Raw genomic sequence first — 22845 nt, forward strand, 5'->3', positions numbered from 1 at the left:
ACAGGATCATAGCGTAAGAAACATAGGTTTTGGAAAAGAGAAGGCTTACTATTATTCATTGTGGGCAATATACTTAAAGCCAAAAGAAAACCCTGAAAAGCAATTAGAAACACTAAGAGATAATAATAATAAAAGGCAGCTCTTACAAAATTAATGTAAAATAAATACCTTTTTGATAGACAAATAACAACTCTTTAGAAAATATAATGGAAGGAAAATGTCACTCCGAATAACACTAAAAAACCAAAGTCCTAGGAATAAATTTAAGAAATATGAACACGTGATGAGAAGGAAATGTTAAGTCCCCAGTGTGAACATAAAAGAAGATTATTTCAATATATAAAAATCTCTATCTTTCTCTTGAATAAAGGGCATAATATTATGCAGTTGTCCATTCTTCCTATGTACTCTATATCCTAAACACTAATAGAATCTATTAATATGTTCCTGTAATGGAGCTGGAGAAAGTCTAAACAAGAAAAGAGATGACAGGGCACTTACCAAATAGATATGAGTATTTGTTATAAAGCAGGAATTGACCAAGCCAGCTCCTGGGCTGTTTCTGTATGTGCCATGAACAAAGAATGTTTTTTGCAATTTTAAAGCTTTTTTTTTTTTTTTTTTTTTTGAGACGGAGTCTCACTCTATCACCCAGGCTGGAGTGCAGTGGTGTGATCTCTGCTCACTGCAAGCTCAGCCTCGCAGGTTCATGCCATTCTCCTGCCTCAGCCTCCCAAGTAGCTGGGACCACAGGCACCCGCCACCTTGCCCGGCTAGTTTTTTGTATTTTTAGTAGAGACGGGGTTTCACCGTGTTAGCCAGGATGATCTCGATCTCCCGACCTCGTGATCCGCCTGCCTCAGCCTCCCAAAGTGCTGGGATTACAGATGTGAGTCACCATGCCTGGCTCTAAAGCATTGTTTTTAAAAACCTGTGTGTGACCCTATGAAGCCCATAAAGTCTGATAGATTCACCATCTGGTCTTTTCCAGCAAGAGTTTGCCAATGTCTGTTCTAGAGCATCATTAGTTTTAATAGTCTGATAATGGAACAGAATTAGACCACACATCAAAGAAATAATATGCAGTACAGAAATAAACAGAAACCAACTAAGAGTATAGACTAAGCTGCCATTTAAAAATCACCAGCCTGGTCAACATGGTGAAACCCCATCTCTACTGAAAATACAAATATTAGCCAGAAGTGGTGGTGCATGCTTATAATCCCAGCTCTTCGGGAGGCTGAGGCAGGGAGAATTGCTTGAACCCAGGAGACGGATGCTGCAGTGAGCTGAGATCGTGACACTGCACTGCAGTCTGCGTGACAGAGCAAGACTCTGTCTCAAAAAAGAAAACAAAAAACAAAAATCACTTAGAAAAGATGGCTTATCAGTATCTCATCTTGGCTCACCTAGATAGTCATTTGGCAGAAAAAACAAAACTGGTGCCCCGTTCTACTACTAACTTTGGAGAAGTGGAGCCTTTTCTTAGTTCCACACAAAATCCAAAAACATTAAAAGAAAGGATTAATGACTCTGACTACATAAAAACCAGTACCTTTTGAGAAAGAAAAATGCCTTAAGCAAATGTAAAAGTCAACTAACCAACTGGTATTTGAACTGAAAGGTATATAGAAGAAATAAGACCAATAATTTCTTTAATATAAAAAAGTTCCTGTGAATAAATAAAAAGGAACAACTCCATAAAAATGATCTAAAAGTACCAACCAGTTGTTTATGAGGAAACAAAAATGGACAAGAAACATGTTCAACTCAAACACAAAGAAATGTAGATAAAATTATTGTATGTAGTTTTTCTTTTGTCAAAATGACAGAAAAATTTTGGTAATGCCAGTCCATGCCATGAAAGGCATTCTGAAGAAACAGTCTTCAGGTTGGGATCTGAAGGGCGTGTGGGAGTTGTTCGGGTAGAGGGCGGAAGCATCCCATCCCAGACCGAGAGAACACTGTCCAAAGGCCTGTGCTGTGGTGGCGTGGAGCCTTCTTGTTCAAAGAACTGAAGGGCCATGTGCCCATACTGGATGAGACAAGCTGGACATACGGCAAAAACCTGGCACAGAGGCAGGAATTTTGTCTCTGTGCTAACAGCCATAAGAAGTACTTGAAAGGAGCCAACAACATACCCAGAGGCGTCTTTGACCCAGTCTCTCTTTCAATATATAAAAATCTTTTTCTTGAATAAAAGGCATAATATAAAGTTGTCCATATGTACTCTATATCCTAAGCACTAATAGAATCTTTTAATATGTCCCTGTAATGGAGCTGGAGAAAGTCTAAACAAGAAAAGAGATGAGAAGGGACTTACCAAATAGATATGAGTATTTGTTATAAAGCAGGAGTTGGCTTTATCACAGGGAGTTACAGTGTGAGGAGGAGGTCCAGGGGGGTTTACATGCATAACCTTCTCCAAGAGCAGGATTGATTTAGAAAGCGCTGACTTCCTATCTGCTGTGTAGATCAAAGGTATCAATCCACTTACAGGGCTAATTTAACACACAGCACATGAGAAATGCTCAATACATCCTTGCTATTCTGATGGCTTTCCATCGTCTTTCCTGCTAAGCGAAGAAGTCCAAGATGTACTAAAAGTTACCGAAGTGCTAAAGAAGAGCTAAAAGTTACAGAATAGTAAGCTTTCTCAAGTCCTACTTGTGTAAAGATAAAGTAAAACAAAATAATATGCTTGTGTATAATTGTATATGCAAAAATATTTCCTTCTTGGGAAGCAGGGGGTGAATAGAGGTTATGTTAAACTTTTACACTTAAAACCTGAAAATAACATGTTTATTGTAGTAAGCTTGGAGAACACAGAAAATCACTTGTTATTTAAAGTAGATAGGCTGAATGTCGAACTTGGTTAGGACTTAAAGTAAATCCCTTTAATGAAAGGAAATATGGTTCCAAGTAATTAAATCCATGGGCTGCCTTTGTACTGTAGTTAGAAAATAATCTAATACAGAGGAGAGAAAAGAGAAAGAGAGGCTGAATTTCTGGGGCAGGACAGCAAATCTGATTCCACCTAACACTCACCTTCCAGGAGTTTTTTTTAAAGCCAATGAAGAAATTCCTATCATCCCAATATCCCAACACTAGCACTTCCAATTTATTGTGACCTGTTGCGCATAGAGACTTACTAACTCATGAGATATGCAGCTCTTTTGAAGAGAATTCCAGATGGATGCATCATTTATGCACTCAAGATTGAGTTCCATTGCGCAAAGAGCTACTCTAGGCAGCCTAGTGGACGTGCCAGACGACTGCACCCATGGTGCTTCCAGCAAGAAATTAGACAGTGGGGTGGGGAGGAAGGATGCTGGGCTTCCTCTTGCTCTCAGATCACCCACCTTTATTATAATTAGGAAATCGGAAAACCAGCCACAACCAAATGCTTCAGGAATACCTCACCTTAGGAGCTAGGGATCAAAAAGAGGCCCAGAACTATGAGTGGCTGCAACTTGCTCACGAGTAAAACGACTGCTCCAAGCCCTGCTCTTCACACTCACAGAGCCACTGCCCAGAAATCAGGACCTCTTGCTAAAACTGCTGCAGAAAACCAGGACCTCTCCACTGTGCTTCACGATGGAAACGGCAGACACGGCAACGCACAGCCCCCACTCCCTTCTGTCCTGTAAATGGCAAGGACGTGCACCTAGTCAAAATCAAATAAAATCAGGCCCAGAATCTAGCTGCAAGGGAGTTTGGAGAATGTCATTTTTAGTATTACAACTTCTGCACACAGGCTGGAGAGTAGAAAGCGTGCAGAGCTCTGGTCCGCCAGGATCCAATGCAACTCAGAGTGCAGATGTGTTGATTTCCAAACCAGAATTGGTGTTGATTGACTTTGGGGTAGACCATAAGCATTCCGGATCTCATGGGACTGCACTTGTCTCTCTTCTTTGCCTGCAGGATCTCCTCCAGCTCCTGTACTGGGCAGTAGTCGCCCCTGCAGTAGGTGAAGGAGGATGCTGAGGTCAAGGGAGAATCTTCAGCCTCGGAAACATCTTTGATTGTGAAGTCACAGAAGCTGCCTGCGTGGGAGACCGCTTGTGCACTCCTGTGCCGATCAGGGGCTGGAACCCAATTCTTGCCCCACGGCAGGTGTGTGAGGAGGCAGACCTACAGATCAGCGTGTGCTTGCTTGATATGATTCGTTTCATTTAACTGGCCAGACAGCTGAGGCTTAAGTGGTGTTATAAAAATACCAAGGCTAAAATAAATCAATATAACAGAGTTTGAGAACAAATGATCAATATAAAGATAATTAAAAGTAAATACATAATCTGAAATAATTTGGGGGAAATAATTCAGGAACAGAATGAAGAAGGAAGCCCTCAGGGTCCTCCTCGAAATACTGTAAGTGAGTCAGACAACAGGACCAGTAATGGCAGAGGCAGAAGAGCGGCAAGAGAGGCAGGAAAGGGCGATTACCCCGCAGCAGGACGCTGCTCTGTGAGAATCCCACAGCGGGTGTCCCATTCCAGCCGTGGTTCCCCTACAGGCGGTCAACCTCCCTGAGCCTCTGCAGAGGGCAGGGATAGTAGATGTGCCCTTTGAGACCCACGCCGAGCCGCTGAAATGACAGTATTGGTACTCTGGATACAATGGGAAGTTCATTAGGACTGATATTCATGGTAGTCATTGCCATATTTTCAGTTGCTTTCAGCAGTATTTGGGCCCCAGGATACTGATGTTTGCTCAACACATGAGCCTGCAGAAGTAACTGCGAGCAAACACCGGCTATCAGTATTAAGCATATGGTGCCGAGAACAATATGTTACAGAATACTGCAGACCCACTTAAATCATTCTTTTATCTAAGAATGTGGGGTGTTCAGTGGGTGAGTGAGAGTGCAGGGATTTTGCTCTATGGCTGATGAAAGGAACGTGACGTGTGATATTTAGCATCGGTGTCAGGAATGGCTCTCCTATTGGCACACTGACATCACCAGTGCCTATTCATCATCTATCCTGGGCACCTCACTCAGGTCCTCGTGAGCCCCCGTCCTCTCAGCAAGCATTACCTCTCTACTCAGACCAAGGCCTTGTGAGGGACGGAGGGTCACTAAGATGCACTTTCTATCCTGAAGACATTGTCGGTCTCCCGGGGAAGATGGACTTCAAGAGAACAAAGATGAACACTGGATCCCAACTGGATTCTGAGGTCTACAGAGATGGCTGCATTTTGTCCAGAATTTGGAAGGTAAAACTGGCCAGAAAATGCAGGGAGGGAGGTTCTAACCCAAAGGAGCTGTATCAGTCAGATGTTCAGTATGGTGCTGCTGTAACCAACAGTTCGCTTGGAACTGACACATGTTATATGTGTCCCCAGCTTATCAGACACAGGGGCCAGGAACAAAAGCCTCCCACAAGCCCAGAAGGACACACTTAATGCACAACACTGATTGCTACAGGGACCAAGATGGGGACCTACAGGTGCATTTGGGGAAGAGGGCACTGGCCAGAAAGCCAAATCTACGCAAGGTGTAGGTTTGGGGAGAAGGGATGTGTCATAACAGAGTTTCCAGGAACAGCCCCTGACTTGTGCATAGGCAGTAGACTGGGAGTGCCCCCAGGGTCAATCCCCGTAGGGAGTAAGGAGGCAGGACTGGACAGCAGGAGAATTTGAGGTGTAGAGGCCCAAGGAAAGGCTCAGCTGGGGGTACTTCATGCTTGTCCTAATGCACCAAGCTAGACCTTCGTGCACCTCCTAAACCAGCCATTGGATGGGGGCAGCTCAAGGATGGAGTAGACCCTGGCTGAGGACAGACCCCCGGGGAGGGTTCAGCTACAGACTCCAGCATCATTGCTCCATCAGGAGGGGGATGTGGGTGCCAGCCATAAAGGAGTATCCTGTGGAGCACTATGGTCTCCAGCACAGAGGAAAGCCAGGGGCCTGGAGATGCCAGGCTAGAGATTCTCAAGCAGTCATTCTGGTATTGCTAGAATCACGGGGGCAGAATATTTCAGAAAGGTCAATGGGTAATGCCTTTCCTATGGGCTTGACTGGGATGTACGCTTTCCATAAAGTACACATTGTGAGGGTTGAACAACACACAAAGGACATCTGCACCTTGGCAAGAGAAAACGTAACAGTATGTGTAATATACCATCTGCTTTTCAGGTGTAGGACAACTGTATGCAAAAACAAAACCCAAAAAGAGCCTGAATTTCTGCCCCAGTTATAGTGTGATGTAGCCGACAGACCTTGCATATTTGACACCCTGAGCAGATCACTGCCAAGACTCCTCTCTTCTATAAGACAAAATTATTGTTAGTAACAATCACGACATGAAACAAATATGCATGAGCTGAAATCTGAACTTACCCAATAAAAATGGTGCACCTCACAGTTCTAACCCTATGTCACTGTCTGGAATTTTAAACACAAACGCAGATTCCAAGTCACACTGAAGGAACTCCAACGTGTTTCTTCATCTTTACCTTCACTGTGCGGTCGCTGCTGCTGCCTCCATGCAGGAACAAGAATGTGTCGCTCCATAGGGCTGAGGACCCCAGCAGTGCCTGGAGCGAGCTCGAATGATCCAGGGCCCTGATAAACGTCTCTCACGACGCACCTGTGGAAGCTCAGTCCATGTGTGTCAGACGTGACCGTATTGCTGGGAGTTCTCTGAACTGACATGGTGTTTATTAAACGATCAGGACTGACTATGTGCTCACTTGGAGCTCATGTACCGATTGCTGAAGCTTGGGTAACTGCAGCAGTTGTTCAGAATTCTCACCAGAAAAGATTCTGGGGGAAAAGAGTATGTCATGATTGACATTGTGAGGAATTCCTAGTGTGCAGTGACAATAAAGAGCAGGCTCATTGGTGCTTGGTTTTATTATTGTTTTAAAATCCCCCACAGATGATGAACCCCCTTCTAGCCTGCACCAGGGCAGCCCCTTGCTCACCCTGTCCTTGGCGCTCTGCTAGGATGGCATGTCTCACTGGCCTTGTGTTATTTTCTTGCCCCCAAGTTCCACTGAATTCTGGTATAACATCTCCAAAATCAAGCAGCATGACTCAAGAATGAAAGCGGGAATAATTCAGAACATAACCGTTGTAAGCCAAAAACTCCCTTCTTAGTGTCTAAAGGGATGTGAGAGAGAAAGTGAGGATGTCTGTGTGTGTGTGCAAATGCCAATGTGTGTTAGATGTCAGTGGGAACCAAAGACTGTGGGGACGGAACCAGGAGAAAGAGGTTTCGTTGGAAACTTGAATTCAGTAAGCAATGTATTTGGCTTCCCTAAGCCTTGCTTTCCTCTTCTACTAAACGCTAGGGAAGGATTGTGAGAATTAAGAGATAATCTTCATGAAGGCCTTCAGCACTTTAGCTGCCTGAGAAGCAAGCACTCAATAAAAGTTAGCTCTGCAATAACAAGGCTATAAGCATCTCTGTGTACCTCTCCTGGGAACAAAACCACGGAACGACATCATGGACACTAACTGGGGAGCCCCCCGTGCTGACTGTGAGTCGGGCATTGTTCCACCTCGAAGGCTTTTCCACTGAGCATGACCGAGATGTGCTGTTGTCATGGTGCCACAACATTAACCACATCCCACACGAGCCATGGGGCAGTGACTCATAGCGACAGGTGGCAGGTGGTTTACACAAGGAGAGTGAGGTCTCTCAGATCTTGGAGAATTAAGCATTAGACAGGTACAAGCACAGTTTAAGTATAAAATCCATCCAGGAATCAGGTCCTTACATTTCTTTGGAATTTTCTACAACCGTGTTATGAAACTAACCATGTTACGATATAAGGCATTTCCAGAATGCAGTGATGGCAATAATTGCTAACACTGATTGGACACTGACTACATGCCTTCTCCAGAGCCCCAGACCTAGCTTTCATCTTGGTTTAGGTGTCCCCCAAAGCAGATGCTACAACAAGGACTCAAGAGCAGGTGGTTTACTTGGGCGGTGATCTGGGAAGCCCAAGCAGGAAGAGGAAATGCAAGACAGGGATGGAAAGGATGCCACAAAGGGTACACTCAGGAACAGGTCACTGCTGGGGCAACTGGGCTCAGTCCCTGGGAGACCTTCCAAGTCGTGACCTGGACTCTGCCCCAAATCATCCTACCATAAGATGGGATTCTGGGGTTATCTACTCCCTCATGACTCCTCGGCTGAGGATGTCTTTGGTGCATTACACAGCTGGTACTTCTGGGTCACCTGCACACGTGCACAAGCTCCCGAGACACCCAGGAAAACCCTCAGGCAATGATGCAGAGTAGGGTTTGGATACCAGCCTGGGGGACTAGGAGTCAAGGCCGGGTTTGCAGGGAATCAGTAGAGGGTTTTGATTATCCTCAGGTTCCTCCCACTTGGATCGGACCCTGCTGCAAAGTGGATGGGAAAGACTAAGACACCACCCACCCCCAGGGGAAGTGAGGAAGCTCAAAGACTTCGGCATTTGTGTTGCTCTGTGGTTCTTGGCACGTGGTCCTGATGCCGAGAACCACAGAGCAACACAGACTGAGCCGCCTGTGCCGTCCTCTGATAAATAACTTCCCTCCACATGCTAGACTGGACATTCAGCCCCTACTGGGGATGGCTTGGACAGAACTGTCTAGCTCACAATGTTCTCTCTTCTAGAGTCAGGGTCATCCATGGGAAGGATGGAAGAATCTCGGGCAAGTGACTGGGACACTTCTGTGAGCGGGGCCATCGCTTAGCAGGGTCTCTAAGGGGAGCCTAGGGAAGTAGTGATGGGAAGGGCTGCCCAGGGCGCTCTGCCGTTTCACTGCAGTGGGCAAGGAAGGCCTGGGCCAATTGTGGAAAAGGGAAGCCTGTGACACTGGTGGGTAAGTGGTCAGTAGTGTCACAGTGGGGAGTGGGGCCCCATGTCACTGATGCCACTGGTGGAGAAGGTGGACCTGGTGTCACTGGAGGGGAAGGTGAGCCTGCTGTCACCGGTGGGGAAGTTGAGCCTGGTATCTCCAGTGGGGAAGGTAAGCCTAGAGTCACCAGTGGGGAGGTTGAACCTGCAGTGAGGTGAACCTGGTGTCCCAGGTGAGGAAGGTAAACCTGGATGGGGAAGGTGGACCTGGTGTCTCCAGTGGGGGAGGTGGACCTGGATGGGGAAGGTGAGCCTTGAGTCACTGGTGGGGAAGGTGAACCTGGTGTGACCGGTCGGGATGATGAGCCTGGTGTCTCTGGTGGGGAAGATTGAACCTGGTGCCTCTGGTGCGCAATGTGAACCTGGAGTCACCAATGGGGGAGGTGAACCTGGAGTCGCTGGATTTTCTCCTCACTTTGGTGATAACAGAGCACCTTGTTTTATAGCTTTACAACGTTCTAGTCAGATTACACAGAAAGGGCACTTTTCTCTTCCTAACTCACCCTTCAATTCCTGAAAACAGTGGACAAGTTTGAATTCCGTTGTCTCTCGGCTACCCACATTTGCGTGAAGAAAAGAAACTGCATATTACTGGACCCTCAAAATTCAAACCCATGTTGTTAAAGGGTCGGCTGTAATTCCATGAGTGATATTAGCTGCATCTGGAGATAAACACATGGGCACCCTCGAGTTCAGAGGGGGAGGAGATTTTCCCAAAATCTTACCTTCAAGCAAAGGTGGAGCAGAGCAGACCTCTGAGGGAAAGTCCTGGGTGGGGTTTGGTCCATGTTCCTTCTGCTGTCAGAGTGCGGAGCCCCCACAATCTCCCAAACCTGGAGAGAGTAAACTGAAGCTTACTGTCCACCAAGACTGAAGGATGTTCCACCTTGTAAATAATTGACAGTCTGATGACTCTGTAGTTGTCATGGCAGGTGCTGAAGGGCCAGTGCTAAACTCTGCTCAGTGCCTAGCATCTACTAGAACTCCCTCATGCTGTCCTCCTTTCCTAACAATTGTTACAAAGCATTCAGCTATAAAGTCAGTGCCTGAGGAAGACAGAGTCACTTGCTTTCCCTTGTTTAAGACCCTCTTGCCCCTGGCTCCTTCTGCTGGGTTGTTGCCTGGTTCTTTGGCATGAATTACCCCAGTATTACTCAGGGTAGTGGGCCCTTATCACAGCATCTGAGAACTCGCTGGAAATGCACATTTCAGAACCCTTTGCTAGAGCTTCTGAAGCAGCAACAATAGGGGTGGCCCAGGAGTCTGTGCTTTAACACGGTTCCCAATTATTCGTATGAATGCTGAGGTTGGACACACATAGACTTTAGCGCAGGTATGGCCTGCCCACTCAGGGATCCCTTTCTCTGGGATCTTGCCAGAATTCATCTCTTCCTAACCCCAGGACAAGCCAATTTACAGGACCTATCAGAAACCAAATCATATGGAGGCAATAGCCTTACTACGTGTTCAAATAATAGATTCTAAAAGTTTTTCTGCATGGTTGAAATATAGTGCTGGGATGGATTAAGCAGAGTGCTATGGGCTGAACTGTGTCCCCCCAAAAGTTCATACATTGAAGTCCTAACTCCCAGAACCTTAAAATGTGACTGTATTTGGAGACAGGGCCTTTAAAGAGTGGGCTACATTAAAATGAAGTCTGTAGGATGGCCTGGTGCCCTTATAAGAAGAGGAGATTAGGACACACACACAGAGGAAAGGCAATATAAAGAGACATAGAGACAAGACACCATCTGTAAGCCAAGGAGAGAGTCCTCAGGAGAACCAGCCCTGCCAACATCTTGATCTCAGACTTCCAGCCTCAGGAACTGTAGGAAACCATTCCTGTTGTTTGAGCCCCCGGCGTGTGGTACTTTGTTATGGCAGCAGAGCCGACCACAACACAGTAATTCAATTAACTTCAAGTATTCTACTGAGAGGTAGCTTTTGAGTTAAATAATAGTTAAAGAAAAGAGGGAGCGCGATACTGACCTTTTCATAAGATGAAGACACCTGCCTGTTGTAACCAGACTCTGTAGACCCCAAGCTTGCAGCACAGAACCACTTATTACCCAACTCACGAGCGATGTGAATCACTCCACGGCAGCCTTCACATCACTGCACCCATGTCTGACAATGAGTTCAACTGTATAATTAAGTAAATTAGGATGGCCAAGGCCACTGGATCAGATAGCTTATCTTTAGATCCATGAGTATACTTGGCAGGAACATCAAGGCTTCATGCAGATGGTTTCAGAATGTTTCATCTGAATTCTTATCGGCAGCCGTATCGAGCACAACCAATTCACTGTGAAACCAAAAGTGCCAATTAGATCTTGTTTGTCCCCTGTTGCAGTTTTATGAGGCTGTCGAAATGAGAGTAGCCAGGGCCCAAGGGTAGGGTGGCGGGCAGCGTGCGGCTGACTTCTATTTAAGCTTAGTTGGCCACCCAGAAGTTGCATTTCATTGAAATGGACCCATTCTGGCATTGTAGACTGGGGGGAAATAATGTTATTCCCCATCTCACCCACACAAGCCAAACCAACGTGTCTAAAAACATCCTCCCATGTGAACGAGATACTAATGACATTGCTCTAAAGAAACTTACCTAATGCCCACCCGAGACAAGATTTTGAGTCATCGTTTACCCTGACCTACAAACTAATTTATAGAACAGGTTAAGACCAACAGCATCGGTGGCTCCCAGTTTATCTACAGTGTAAAGCTGATTGCAAATAATTTAAACCAAATTATGTAACTGACATCTAATCTGTACACATATCTGAAAGTTGGCAAAAATCAGAGCTAGCCTGTATTGAACCTGCAGCCACGCACGTGCCCAGCGTGCCTATGTGTAGATCTGAGTGATGTTCTCTCTAGTGCCTATCATTCCAGGGGTGTCAGACAAAGCCAAGAAAAGAATCCATCCATTCAATCTCCACATAGACAAGGTGCAAAGGTTACTAAACGGTCTATAGTAATCAAAGTACTCATTTCAAAGACTTGTGCTCAAGCGTGTGCTGCACAGCAAACAGGAGTTGGCTAAGAGGAGGGAAGTGAAGAACACTTATCAGGCACCAGCTTGTGTCAGCAATTGGCCCAAATCTCACATCACACCACAAGGCAGGAGTCAGAGCCCATTTCACAGACGAGGACCCTGAGAGGCTAAATGCCTCTCCCAAGTGGGAAGAGCTAGCACTGGACTCAGGTGGTCTGACTCAAATCCAGCCCTGCGGGTGACCTGGGGATAAATCACACCATAGACAAGTCACTTGAGTGCCTTTCCAGCCAGTGGTGACAATGTTATTTGCCTTTTAGGCAAATCAGAGTATGCTGTGATCACTTTGCCTCTTGGTATTTGCTCCTGCACTAAATTGAGGCTGGCCTACTGTGACAAATCGCATGTAGCAGGATGATGGTGTGTGACCTCCAAGGCTGGGTCATAAAAGGCCTTGCAGCCCCCACCTTGGTCTCTTGGATCACTTACTCTGAGGAGGCTAGCCGCCATGTCATAAGGACATTCAAGTAGCTCTGTGGAGAGGTTCACAAGGAGAGGAGCCAAGGCCCTCATGCAGCAGCCAGCATCAATGTGCCAGTCACGTGAGCAAGTCACATTGGAAGTGGATCCTCAGCCCCAGAGGAGTCTTCAGATGAGCCACATCCCCAACTGACATCCAACTGCAATTGCATGATTCTGAGACAGAAGCACCCAACCAAGCTGATCACAAATTCCTAACCCGTAGAAACTGTTTAGGGGTAACTTTTTGCATGGCAGTAGATCATCAATGCCCATATAAATCTCTTCACCCTATTTCCATGTATTAAGGGCAATGATGTTAGTAGGATGTGGCACCATTTCTGGCAGTAAAAATTAAGTAAGTAAGTAACACTACCTGCTGCACCAGTCAATGACAGAGTACCAGGACCCCAAGGAGCTCAGCAGCTCCCAACTTTTGGTGTTACCATCCTCGAGGTGTTAAAGAGCCCATGGTTAGGACCCACAAAAGCCCTGTGTATTCTGATAGCCTTATGTATACATCATGAAAAGAGGTACCATCCTCAATTCCTCTCTTCCTCTTATATCCCAAAATACACCTCAACAGAACCTGCTGCAGCCACCTTCAAACCTATTCCAAATTGACCTGCTTTCTCCATCTTAAAACCACACCTATATCTCTCCCACGGACAACCACAGCAGCCTCCTAAAGGGCACCCAGGCTTCCTCTCTGGCTCCTCACAGCAGCCAGAAGGGCCTATCATAAATTCCATCCTAGCACTCCTCCCTCAGATGCTCCTGTGGGCTCCTGTTACCTGGAGAATAAAATCCACCGCTTTCCCTGGCCATCAGAGTGCACCCCAGCTGGGCCTGCCACCGGGCCTTTGCCCTGCCAGTCCTTCTTTCTGGAACATTCTTCCCGTGGATTTTATTTGGCTTCTTTCCTTCATTTCTCCTCACCTCATGGTCATCTGACCACCTGACCTAAAGAAGCTACCCCATGACTCCTTTGCCTCTCCCTGCATTGATGGTCTCAGTAGGCTCAGGCTGCCACAACAAAACCCCGGAGGCCGGAAGTCCAAGACCAAGGTTCTGGCAGGGCTGGTTCTGGTGAGGGCTCTCTCGCTGGCTTGCAGATGGCCACCTTCTTACTGTGTGCTCACATAGGGTAAAGGGAGAAAGGGGGCGAGTGCTGGTGTCTCTTCCTCTTTCCATAAGGGCACCAGTCCTGTGGGATCAGGTCCCATCCTTACAACCTAATTGCACCATTGTCACCTTCTCACAAGTCCTATCTCCAAATGTAGTAACACCGGGGGTTACAGCTTCGACATATGAGTGAGGGGGGGCAGCAAACATTCTGCCCATAACACTTGTCTTCTGCATCACCTTTTACGTCACTATTTTTCCCTGTTTTAGTCATTTATGGATTTGCTTCTCTACCCCGCCTACCTTAACATCCCCAGCGTCAAAAACTGTTCCTGGCATGCTGTAGGTGGCCAGTAAACATGGGGTGGGTGCACAAGTGATGAGTGTGTGAAGCTGGAGAGAATCGCACATGGCTGAGATATCAGGAAGACAGAAGCGAGTTCCTGCATGTATTGAGGTGGCAGGGTGAACGGGCTGTTTATATTGATTTGCATCCTCCGCTTGGTCTCAATACTGATAGAAACTTATGCAATCGGTGGGCAGCTTATATTTGTGTACTACTTAGGATTCACAAAGCTTCTAACGCACATGGCCTCGTTTGCTCCTTGCAACATTCTGAGATACAGCCAGAGTCAGCACCCCTGTAACAGCTATTGTTGCAAAGACCATCCCCAAATTTGCTAGCTTCAGACAACCACTTATTTAGCTCATGATTCAGTTGATCAGCAATTTTGACTGAAAGCAGCCGGGCTGTTACTGCGGTTTGGGCTGGGCTCCCTCATGTCGCACCTGTCTGGGAAGCTGGGGGTCAGCGAGAGGGTGTGCTTTGGTGACGTGGCTCACTGTCAGCTGGAACGCCTCTGCTCTCCTCCACACACCGTCTCCTCTCCCAGCAGACCAGCCCAGACTTGTTCGCAGGCAGAGACCAAGGAGTGAGAGCCGGCAAAGGGCACCAGGTTCAGGAGGCCTGTCTCAGAACTACACATCCTGTTAGACAAAGTGAGCCACAAAGCATCCCATCTCGAGGGATGGGAAGTTAGACTCTGCCTCTTAGCAGGAAGAGCTGAAGAGTCACACTGGAAAGGTCACAGGGAAGGGATGGGAAGTGGGGACATTTTTGCAGTCAATCCATCATATTCACATTTTACAAAAAGAGAGACTCAGAGAAAACGTAATGACTTGCCCAAGGTCACAGTGCTCGAAGACCTGTACATGAGTTGCCTGCCCCCAACCTCACTGCTCAGTTCTCAGTGAGCAGTTCTGAGGGTGCGGCAAGCTCTCTCTAATGTTAGTTACTGACTTTCTTTACCAACCTGCTGATGCTAAGAACTTTCCCCTATACCACTTCATCCAAGGTTTATGGCAATGATTTTTTACCCCCACGCAAATGCTGTACACTGTACACTGCACTGACCACATCCTGACAACAGAGGCTGTCTTTTCTTTCTCTAAAAACGCTCAGCTTAGATGTAAGTATCGATGCCAAATGAGGAGTGCCATGCTTTGGGCTTAAACACAACTCTCCTCATGAAGGTTCAGGCAGGATTTTGCTCTGCTTTGGTGACATTTGATTGGCACCCTGAGCATACCTTCGAACTGTGTAGGTGGCGACCGTGAAAAGTGCAGGACTGGTGGATATAAAGAGAGTGGGTGACAAGCCCGAAAGTCCACACTGTCCTCAGAGTGCAAACAAAAACAGAAAGAATAATTAGAGACTGACTCACCCACTGCGCGGCTCCATTAGAAATTTCCGATGCAGTTACTCAGGCAGCAAATCGGACTCAAAAGAGCAGATGCTAAAAGGATAGATTTTTTAACATTCTCTCCACAAAAAAGATATTTATAGAAAAGTTGGTGAGATGATGGATATGTTAATCAGCTTGATTTGACCTTTCTACAATGTATACATGGATCAAAACATTACAGTGTGCTGCATAAATATGCACAATTATTATTTGTGAATTTAAAATGTATTAATTAATTTTTAAAAACCCAAATGCCTTACCTGGTAGGAAAGATTTGAGGCTGCCTTTTCCTGTTTTTAGCCAATTAGAAAGATATTAAATTATAATGCATTGCATTTACTAAAAATGGCAATTAAAAACCGTCTTTAACAAGTGTTTAAATCAAATACTGCATTAAGATGAAAGAACAATTAGTGCACAATTCTATCAAGTTCTTTCTCTCATAGAAAACAGGATTGCTGAGTAATTTAGATCGGGGTTGGCAAACCATATCTTGGGGCCAAATCCAACCTGCTGCTTATTTTTGTAAATAAAGTTTTATGCAAACACAGCCTTACTCATTCATTCATGATTTGTCTATGTCCACCTTCAATCTACACCAACAGAATTGGGTAGTTGGAACGCAGGCCCTATGGCCTTCAAAGCCTAAATTATTCACTCTCTGGCCCTGTACAAAGTTTGCTGGGAACTGGAATACCAAGTTCTGCAGAAAGTCCTGGGATGTGGAGGATGGGGAGAGGGTGGCCAGTCCATCAGTCTGCATAGTACATGAGGCAAGTGTGACATGCTATCCTCCAGGTGCCTGGAGCAGTGTATGCTCCCAGGGACAGTTTGCGGAATTGAACAGCATAGAATCGAGATTCGGGGTTGGAGAACATGCAGAATGTGCCTCCTCTCAATCCAGTTAGCTAGAATCGCAGAGAACCAGTTCAACCCAGGCCCCGAAGTTCTGCCCCTACGCCCAAATTAAAGCAATGCTGCAGTTTGATGCTCCTGTTTTTGCTAGGGCACCTCTGAACCAGAATTACTCCCTGAGTCACAAACTGCCCCAGATGAGACTTTGTTATGCTCAGGGAGGACCTGAACTGCTAGAAGGTGAAAGAACCAGGCAGGTCGACCCTTTGGAAACTCAGCTTGCCCCCAAGGCTACACCCAAAATGACCGCAACCTAAGTTCAGGCACTAACGGTTCCCTGGTTCCAGACATGCCCATGCTGTTGGGGTTGGGGTTGCTGCTGTCCCTGATGTATGATTGTGTCTGAAAAGGCCAGAGAGGGACCAGGGGCCCCTCTCAGGCTTGATTTATACAAGGGCTCACATCAGTGTGGATGATCTTGGTGAAACAGGAGAATAGGGAATTAGGGCAACCAAGTGTTAAGGCATAAGCAAAGGAAAGGCGGGTGCAGTTGGTTCTGGGCAGGATTGGGCAGTGTGTGGGCCATATCTTCGCTCCTGTATTAAGACAGAAGTTTCCACTTCAGCCTCTGATTGACCGTGGGCAGGGTCTCTACTTCAGCCTCTGACTGGTCAAAGGCCAATCCTTCATGGGGTGCAGCCAATTGGAGGCCTCTAAAGGGCACCTAGGGGTGTTGCCAGAAGTTTTTGGCTTAATAAAAACTCTAATTGGGGGGTATGCTTGAGCTGCTCGCTGGAGCCTGCTCCCACTTTGTGAACTGTACTTTCACTTCACTACATCTGTGCTTTTGTTACTTCTTTCTTTTGTTGTTTTGTCTTTCATTGCTTTGTTCTTTTGTTGCTTTGCTTGTGCATTTTGTTGAACTCGTTGTTCAACACACCAAGAACCTGGACAATTCACAGTCAAGGCCTTCCATCCAGTAACACTGGGGCTGTCACTATGGCTAGCCCAGCTTAAGGGCCACCCCATGCTTTTGTTCAACATGAGCTAATCCCATCACCTCCCAAGCCTCTGGGTCTGCAAGCTGGGAGTAGAACTGGACTGCCTGCACCAAAGTGTTAGCAGCTCAGGGCTAGAACCCTTTAGACTGTGTCCACAGAGCTGCCCAGGTGATGAAAACAGAGCTGGGAAGTGAGGTTAAGAATACTTTTCCTAGGAGTGAAGCAACTCTGTAGTCAGGTCTCTCTACCTCTTGTTTGATGGCCATCAGGCTCTTTTCCCTTCTGTTGCCTTCCTTCCATCCCTCCACCCAACCTCCCTTTCTCTCTATGCACTCAGAGCCCTCACTTCTGGCCTGGACTATATTAACAAGCCTTTGTGTGTCCAGGAGCCTCTCATTCCTCTCCTTGCCTATCCACGTATTCTTCAAACATAAGGACCATCCCGCCACTACCTAAAGAAGCTCATAGCAGCTCTTTGGGAGACATTGGTGGGCACATCCCAGTCTCAAAGGATGAATAATAGGAGTTGGAGTCAAGCATGGGGTCTCTTCCCTTTGCCAGTGATTGATTTAGGTGTGACAGGAAAGACCGTCGTAATCCAGGAGACATGAGGGGACATCTTCAGAAAGGACCACTGAGGAAGATTGTCTTTCCCATTGAGAAGAGGACAGGGGAAGAGATGTCGCTGGCCACTTCACTGTCCAGCACTGTGGCTGGACACGGTGCCTGGACAGTGGCAGGTGGCGTGTAGAGAGCCAGCCCACCACAGACCAAAACCAGCATGAGACAGAGAGACCTGGATTCTTGATGATATTGGCAGGCTGATGAATTAATAGACTCTGGAATCACACCGACTCCAGAAATTGCAATATGTGGGAAAAAGTACTTTTTTGTTCATTTAAGCTATTTTAAATTAATCTGCATGTTATTTGCTTAAACAAGCTTGGAAATACCTGCCAGCAATGAAACACCCTTCCTGGACCCAGGGGCCTTCTTTCCGCTAGGCACAGCTGCTCTGCCTCTTAAAGGTTCCCTCTCAGTCTTAAACATCCTGGATTCCCTCCCACAATGATGCTAACCTAGGCTCAATTTCGAAGTCTTCCCATTGGCCTGTATTGTCTCACAATTTCTCCTATCATGCCCAAAGATATTGAAAATTTTATTTAAAACTGAATCACGGCCGGGCGCAGTGAGTGGCTCACGCCTGTAATCCTAGCACTTTGGGAGGTCAAGGCGGGCGGATCACAAGATCAGAAGATGGAGACCATCCTGGCTAACACGGTGAAACCCCGTCTCTACTAAAAATACAAAAAATTAGCCAGGCGTGGTGGCGGGCGCCTGTAGTCCCAGCTACTCCAGGAGGCTGAGGCAGGAGAATGGCGTGAACCCGGGAGGCGGAGCTTGCAGTGAGTGGAGATCGTGCCACTGCACTCCAGCCTGGGTGACAGGGCGAGACTCTGTCTCAAAAAAATGAAAAAAATAAAAAAATAAAAATAAATAAACTGAATCACTATTGCTGGAGGCCAGGAGTTCAAGACCAGCCTGGAAAACATAACGAGATTCTCTCTCTACAAAAAAAAATAAAAAATTATCCAGGCATGGTGGGATGCACCTGTAGTTGCAGCTACTCAGGAGGCTGAAATGGGAGGATCCCAGGAGTTCCAGGCTGTAGTGAGCTGTGATCACACCACTGCATTCCAGCCTGGGTGACAGATACCTTGTCTCTAAAAAAAAAAAAAAAGAAAATTAAAAATTAAAAATAAAAACTGACTCACCATACTTCTGCTTCTGGTAATGATGAATTCGGTCATTTGAAACAAAATTCTTGCTGAGAACACCATGAAAGCAGAATAAAATATCAAATCATCAGTCTAAGGGCATCAGAAAACTAAAAATAGAGAATAAAGTAAAGCCAAGATTGTGTGAAGATGGAGATCCCAACAGGTGAGCTCAGCATTGGGGCTGCTTTTCCCTGAGGGCATTTTACAGTTTGAAGAGGGCATTTGAGCAGCAGGACAACAGGTTCAACAGGCTCAGAGAACAGTCCCCAAAGTCAAGGAGCGAACAGAGTATGAAGCCAAGGAGAAGTGTGGTAAGAGGGATGCTTTATTTATGTCCAAGGCAGATGGCCATGCAGTCATGAAAGAAAAGTCTTCTCAATAAGTGGTAGTGGCTCTGCTTCAGATCCATATGGAAATAAGAGAAAATTGCTACCTTATACCACACACACACACACACACACACATTTGCAGGTCTAAATGTGAAAGTCAGAACACATCTTTTGAATAAAAATGTAAAAGAATATTTTCGTGAACATTGGCTAGAGAAAAACTAATTAAAACAAGCAGTTTGTATAGGAGGCAATGTCTTTGCTCTCTATTGTTATGCAAACAATGGCCCTAAAATTTAATGAATTGAAACAACGATTCCCCATGACTTGGCAATCTGGGCTGAACTCAGCTGGGCTGGGTAATAGTGCCTGATGTGGTTGGAACATCCAGGATGGCTTCTTCACTTGGCTGGGAGCTGCCCAGACATCCTTTCTCTCCATGTGGCCATTTTCCCAGATAGGTAACTGAATTTCCTTACATGAGGCTCAGCACTGTAAGAGAGGGTGTCCCAGGAATATAAGCCCAAACTGCATGCTCTTATCAAGCCTGGGTCATGCTTTCTGACATCCATTGGCCAAATCAAGTCAAAACCAAGGTCACTGGGAGGGACAACACAAGGCGGTGAATGTCAGGGCTCATCAGGGCCACGAAAGTTAGCCCATCACAGATACATGGGAATAATCAAATGCATATATTCAGGAATGCATATAGCAATAAGAAAACTTCGAAAATATTTCTATATTTCTGTAAAGTTTTCCCTTCTTTGTCAATTTGGCCAACAGCTTACTAGCAATCAAACCTTCACCAGTTTTAGCACATCTTCTCCATTTGTAGCATGACTGCTTAGAAAGTTTTCCCTAAGATTAGGCATTTTTATGAACACTGTGATGCTCATAAACCTCAGAGGTGGGAGATCCAAAATAAGTCTCAGGTCCCAGGGACCTAACATTAAAGGATACAGCTCCTCCAAAAACGTGCAATGGGCTGAGAATTGAGGTGCCATGGGCTTCCCCAGGGTCTGGGCACTCCAGCTGCCTTCCCTGAAGGCTGGCTCTGACCTCAACACCTTTTCTGAACTTCTCAGAGCAACCTCCTTGCCATGTCTTCCCCTCAGCCTGCCCCACTACTAGAAATCACTGTCTTGGTATTTTGGTATTTTGAGATGAAAACCACAGAAGACAGTAAGAACAGCTGGGACATTCATCTGAACAAACAGGACATGAGAAAGCCCAGAAATAAGACATCATCCTTAGACAAGGGTGCCATGCAGTCTGGGGAGGAAAGTGTCTGGGTCATTCAAAATCTGGATTGCAAATCTTCCATCACCCAGCAGCTACTTAGTTTATAACCCTCTGGAGCACCCTTCCTTCTCCACCTTCCCTCATTCTAAATTCAGTGCCTGTAGATGGGGTGACTGGCCAGGGTCCCAGGCTGCTTGCTATTGCTGCTTCCAAACAGCTACAAGCTGCTGAGTTATTCCTTTTGTTGGTTGTTCATGGAGCCACCATGACATGTCCACCATGGTCTCTGATCCCTGCCTGCCTGGGTGAGCTGTTATGCTGCATCGTTTCCCTGAGTTGGTCTCCATTCAGGGAAAATCATGGCATCTTATTTAGCCTGTGCTTCAGGACCGATGTTGGCAGAACTGTTTAAACAACAAATAAATGTGCTTTAAAAGTCCTTTCATTTTGTCAAAACAAGGGAACTAACTAACCATTTATGATAGCTTACTATATGCCCGATGCTTTATTTATTCCCTGACTTAGTTCTCACAAAAACACTTGCAAAACATCTCATTATACCCATTTTCACAGTCCTGCAAACTGAAGTGCAGAAAGGCCGTCAATGGTATGCAAAGTCTCCACAGTACTGATATAACTATAAGAACACACTTGACAATGTGTTTCTGACAAGTGTTATGATCTGCCTAAAATACTTGAGGTTTTTTGTTTTTTTATTTGAAAGAAAGAAACCATTGTTGACCTGAAATCTAAGGAAGAAAGTGTTCTGTTTTGTTTTTAAATACTGGGAGCTGGTTTTAGGTAAGAAAGGCCATGTGATATTTGATAAGGATTACTAGCCCTTAGAAAGAGACACAATTGGTGTCAATAAATAAGGTCAATAAGGATAACAAAAATAAGTGTTGATGCCTATTAGGGAAAAAATAGTATCGTGACCATGGTTAGGATGAAGCTTTCTGCTGTGTTTACTTAAGGGATTTTCTTCAATTATCTGTGAGGCAAGAAGGCAGAAAACATTGAGTGAAAACACGAAGCCACTGTTAGTCAAGAATTCTACTGTCTCTTAACAAGCAGAAACAAAATTCCCTGGGGAAGCCCTTCCCCATATTAATTAGAAAAGTCAGGGAGAAGAAATTGAGACTAGAATAATAAGATAAGCATGAAGGCATAGGTGGCCCCAGTGTCCTTACAAACACTCCAGAAAATTGTACCCTATGGAACTGTGCAGAGCTAGGTTTGCAAATCAAGAACATGAAATGCTTCTAGATATAAGTCAGATTAAGTGCATTCTTATATTTATGCACTTGCTAAGCATTTATTGAGCACCTATTATGTGCCAGGTTCTATGTATTTTGAACACAATGACGCTATCCTCTAAGAATTTAAAACAAATTTATAAGTGCTGCAATCCTAATTATTTAAAATGTTGACATATATTGAATGTCTATTTAATTATATTTCAGGTTATAATTATAACCATTCTTATACTTCTATTTTCATTATAAATGGGAGTTTCATAGAAAAGTGCTATTTGGCCTTATTCACCTCAGTTCATCACTTCTTGATTAAATTTATCCATTGGGTTTATGTAGCCTTGGCAAGTACAATAATTCTCCTAGTGGGAAATGCTTCAAGTGAAGAAGGAGGAAACGCTATCTAGGAGGAAGCACTCAGTCTCTGTGATGTATTTGCAAATCCATTCCTATAACAAATAGTGGCTGTAAGAAAGACATCAATGAAAACATCTGATCTGTCTTCAGGTTGTTTGTGAAGGACTAGGATAGATACAGGGATCTAATAAGGTAGCGGGGATCAACTGTACACTAAAACAAGTTGTTCCAAATGTAGTCTAAACTTCTCAATATCTGGTTTTAACATGATAGCACAAAATCATTGTTTTCTTTCTTTCCTAAATTTCTTGGCTATTTCTCCTAATGAGATTTCTTTCCGAGAAATCACCCAATGGAAAAAGGAATATAGAGAACAGAAATGAAAATTGCATCTCTGATGAGCCTAAAGATGGTCAAACCTGTAAACTCTGACATAAGATGGAGAATGGCCAAGAGCAAGGTCAAAAGGGGTGTCAGAAGACATGGGGAGGGAAGGCATCAGGAACCTGGGGGAGGGCCTCTCAGGGGAAGTGGTGCATCTGAGGTTCCAGCCCACCCATCCCTATGCAACTGGGCAGGAAACAGAATGTGAGTTGGGCTTTACTACATAACACAGTTTGCTCAGGTACTTAAAAAACTGGAGTGATTTTAGCATCAGAAAAACAAGCCATATTTGAAAACTGCCAAAACAAACACACAAACAAGCAAACAATCACTGTAATCTGGACATTCTTAACCCATCTCTTAACCAACTCCTAACTCAAAAAGAAAACTAAAACCAA

The 22845-nt window shown here is 45.4% G+C and overlaps 1 protein-coding gene and 1 long non-coding RNA gene across 3 annotated transcripts in view; one reads left to right on the top strand and one right to left on the bottom strand.

Moving 5' to 3' along the window:
- The window catches only part of SYK (spleen associated tyrosine kinase), a 128176-nt gene extending 123929 nt beyond the window's left edge, over positions 1–4247 (top strand). For both annotated transcript variants that reach the window (XM_028834283.2, XM_077965161.1), the window contains one exon: positions 3925–4247. In XM_028834283.2, the coding sequence (XP_028690116.1) occupies positions 3925–3955 (31 nt within the window). In that variant the 3' untranslated portion in view covers positions 3956–4247. The remainder of the gene's footprint in view (positions 1–3924) is intronic.
- Positions 1–22845, bottom strand: part of LOC106993835 (uncharacterized) — a 112151-nt gene that overhangs the window by 465 nt on the left and 88841 nt on the right. The window contains exons 3-4 of the long non-coding RNA XR_013404944.1: positions 9587–9694; positions 6343–6768 (exon numbers count right to left, since the gene is read on the bottom strand). This is a non-coding gene — a long non-coding RNA (uncharacterized LOC106993835). The remainder of the gene's footprint in view (positions 1–6342; positions 6769–9586; positions 9695–22845) is intronic.

This window comes from Macaca mulatta, chromosome 15 (genome assembly GCF_049350105.2).
Source record: "Macaca mulatta isolate MMU2019108-1 chromosome 15, T2T-MMU8v2.0, whole genome shotgun sequence".
Lineage (NCBI taxonomy): Eukaryota > Metazoa > Chordata > Mammalia > Primates > Cercopithecidae > Macaca > Macaca mulatta.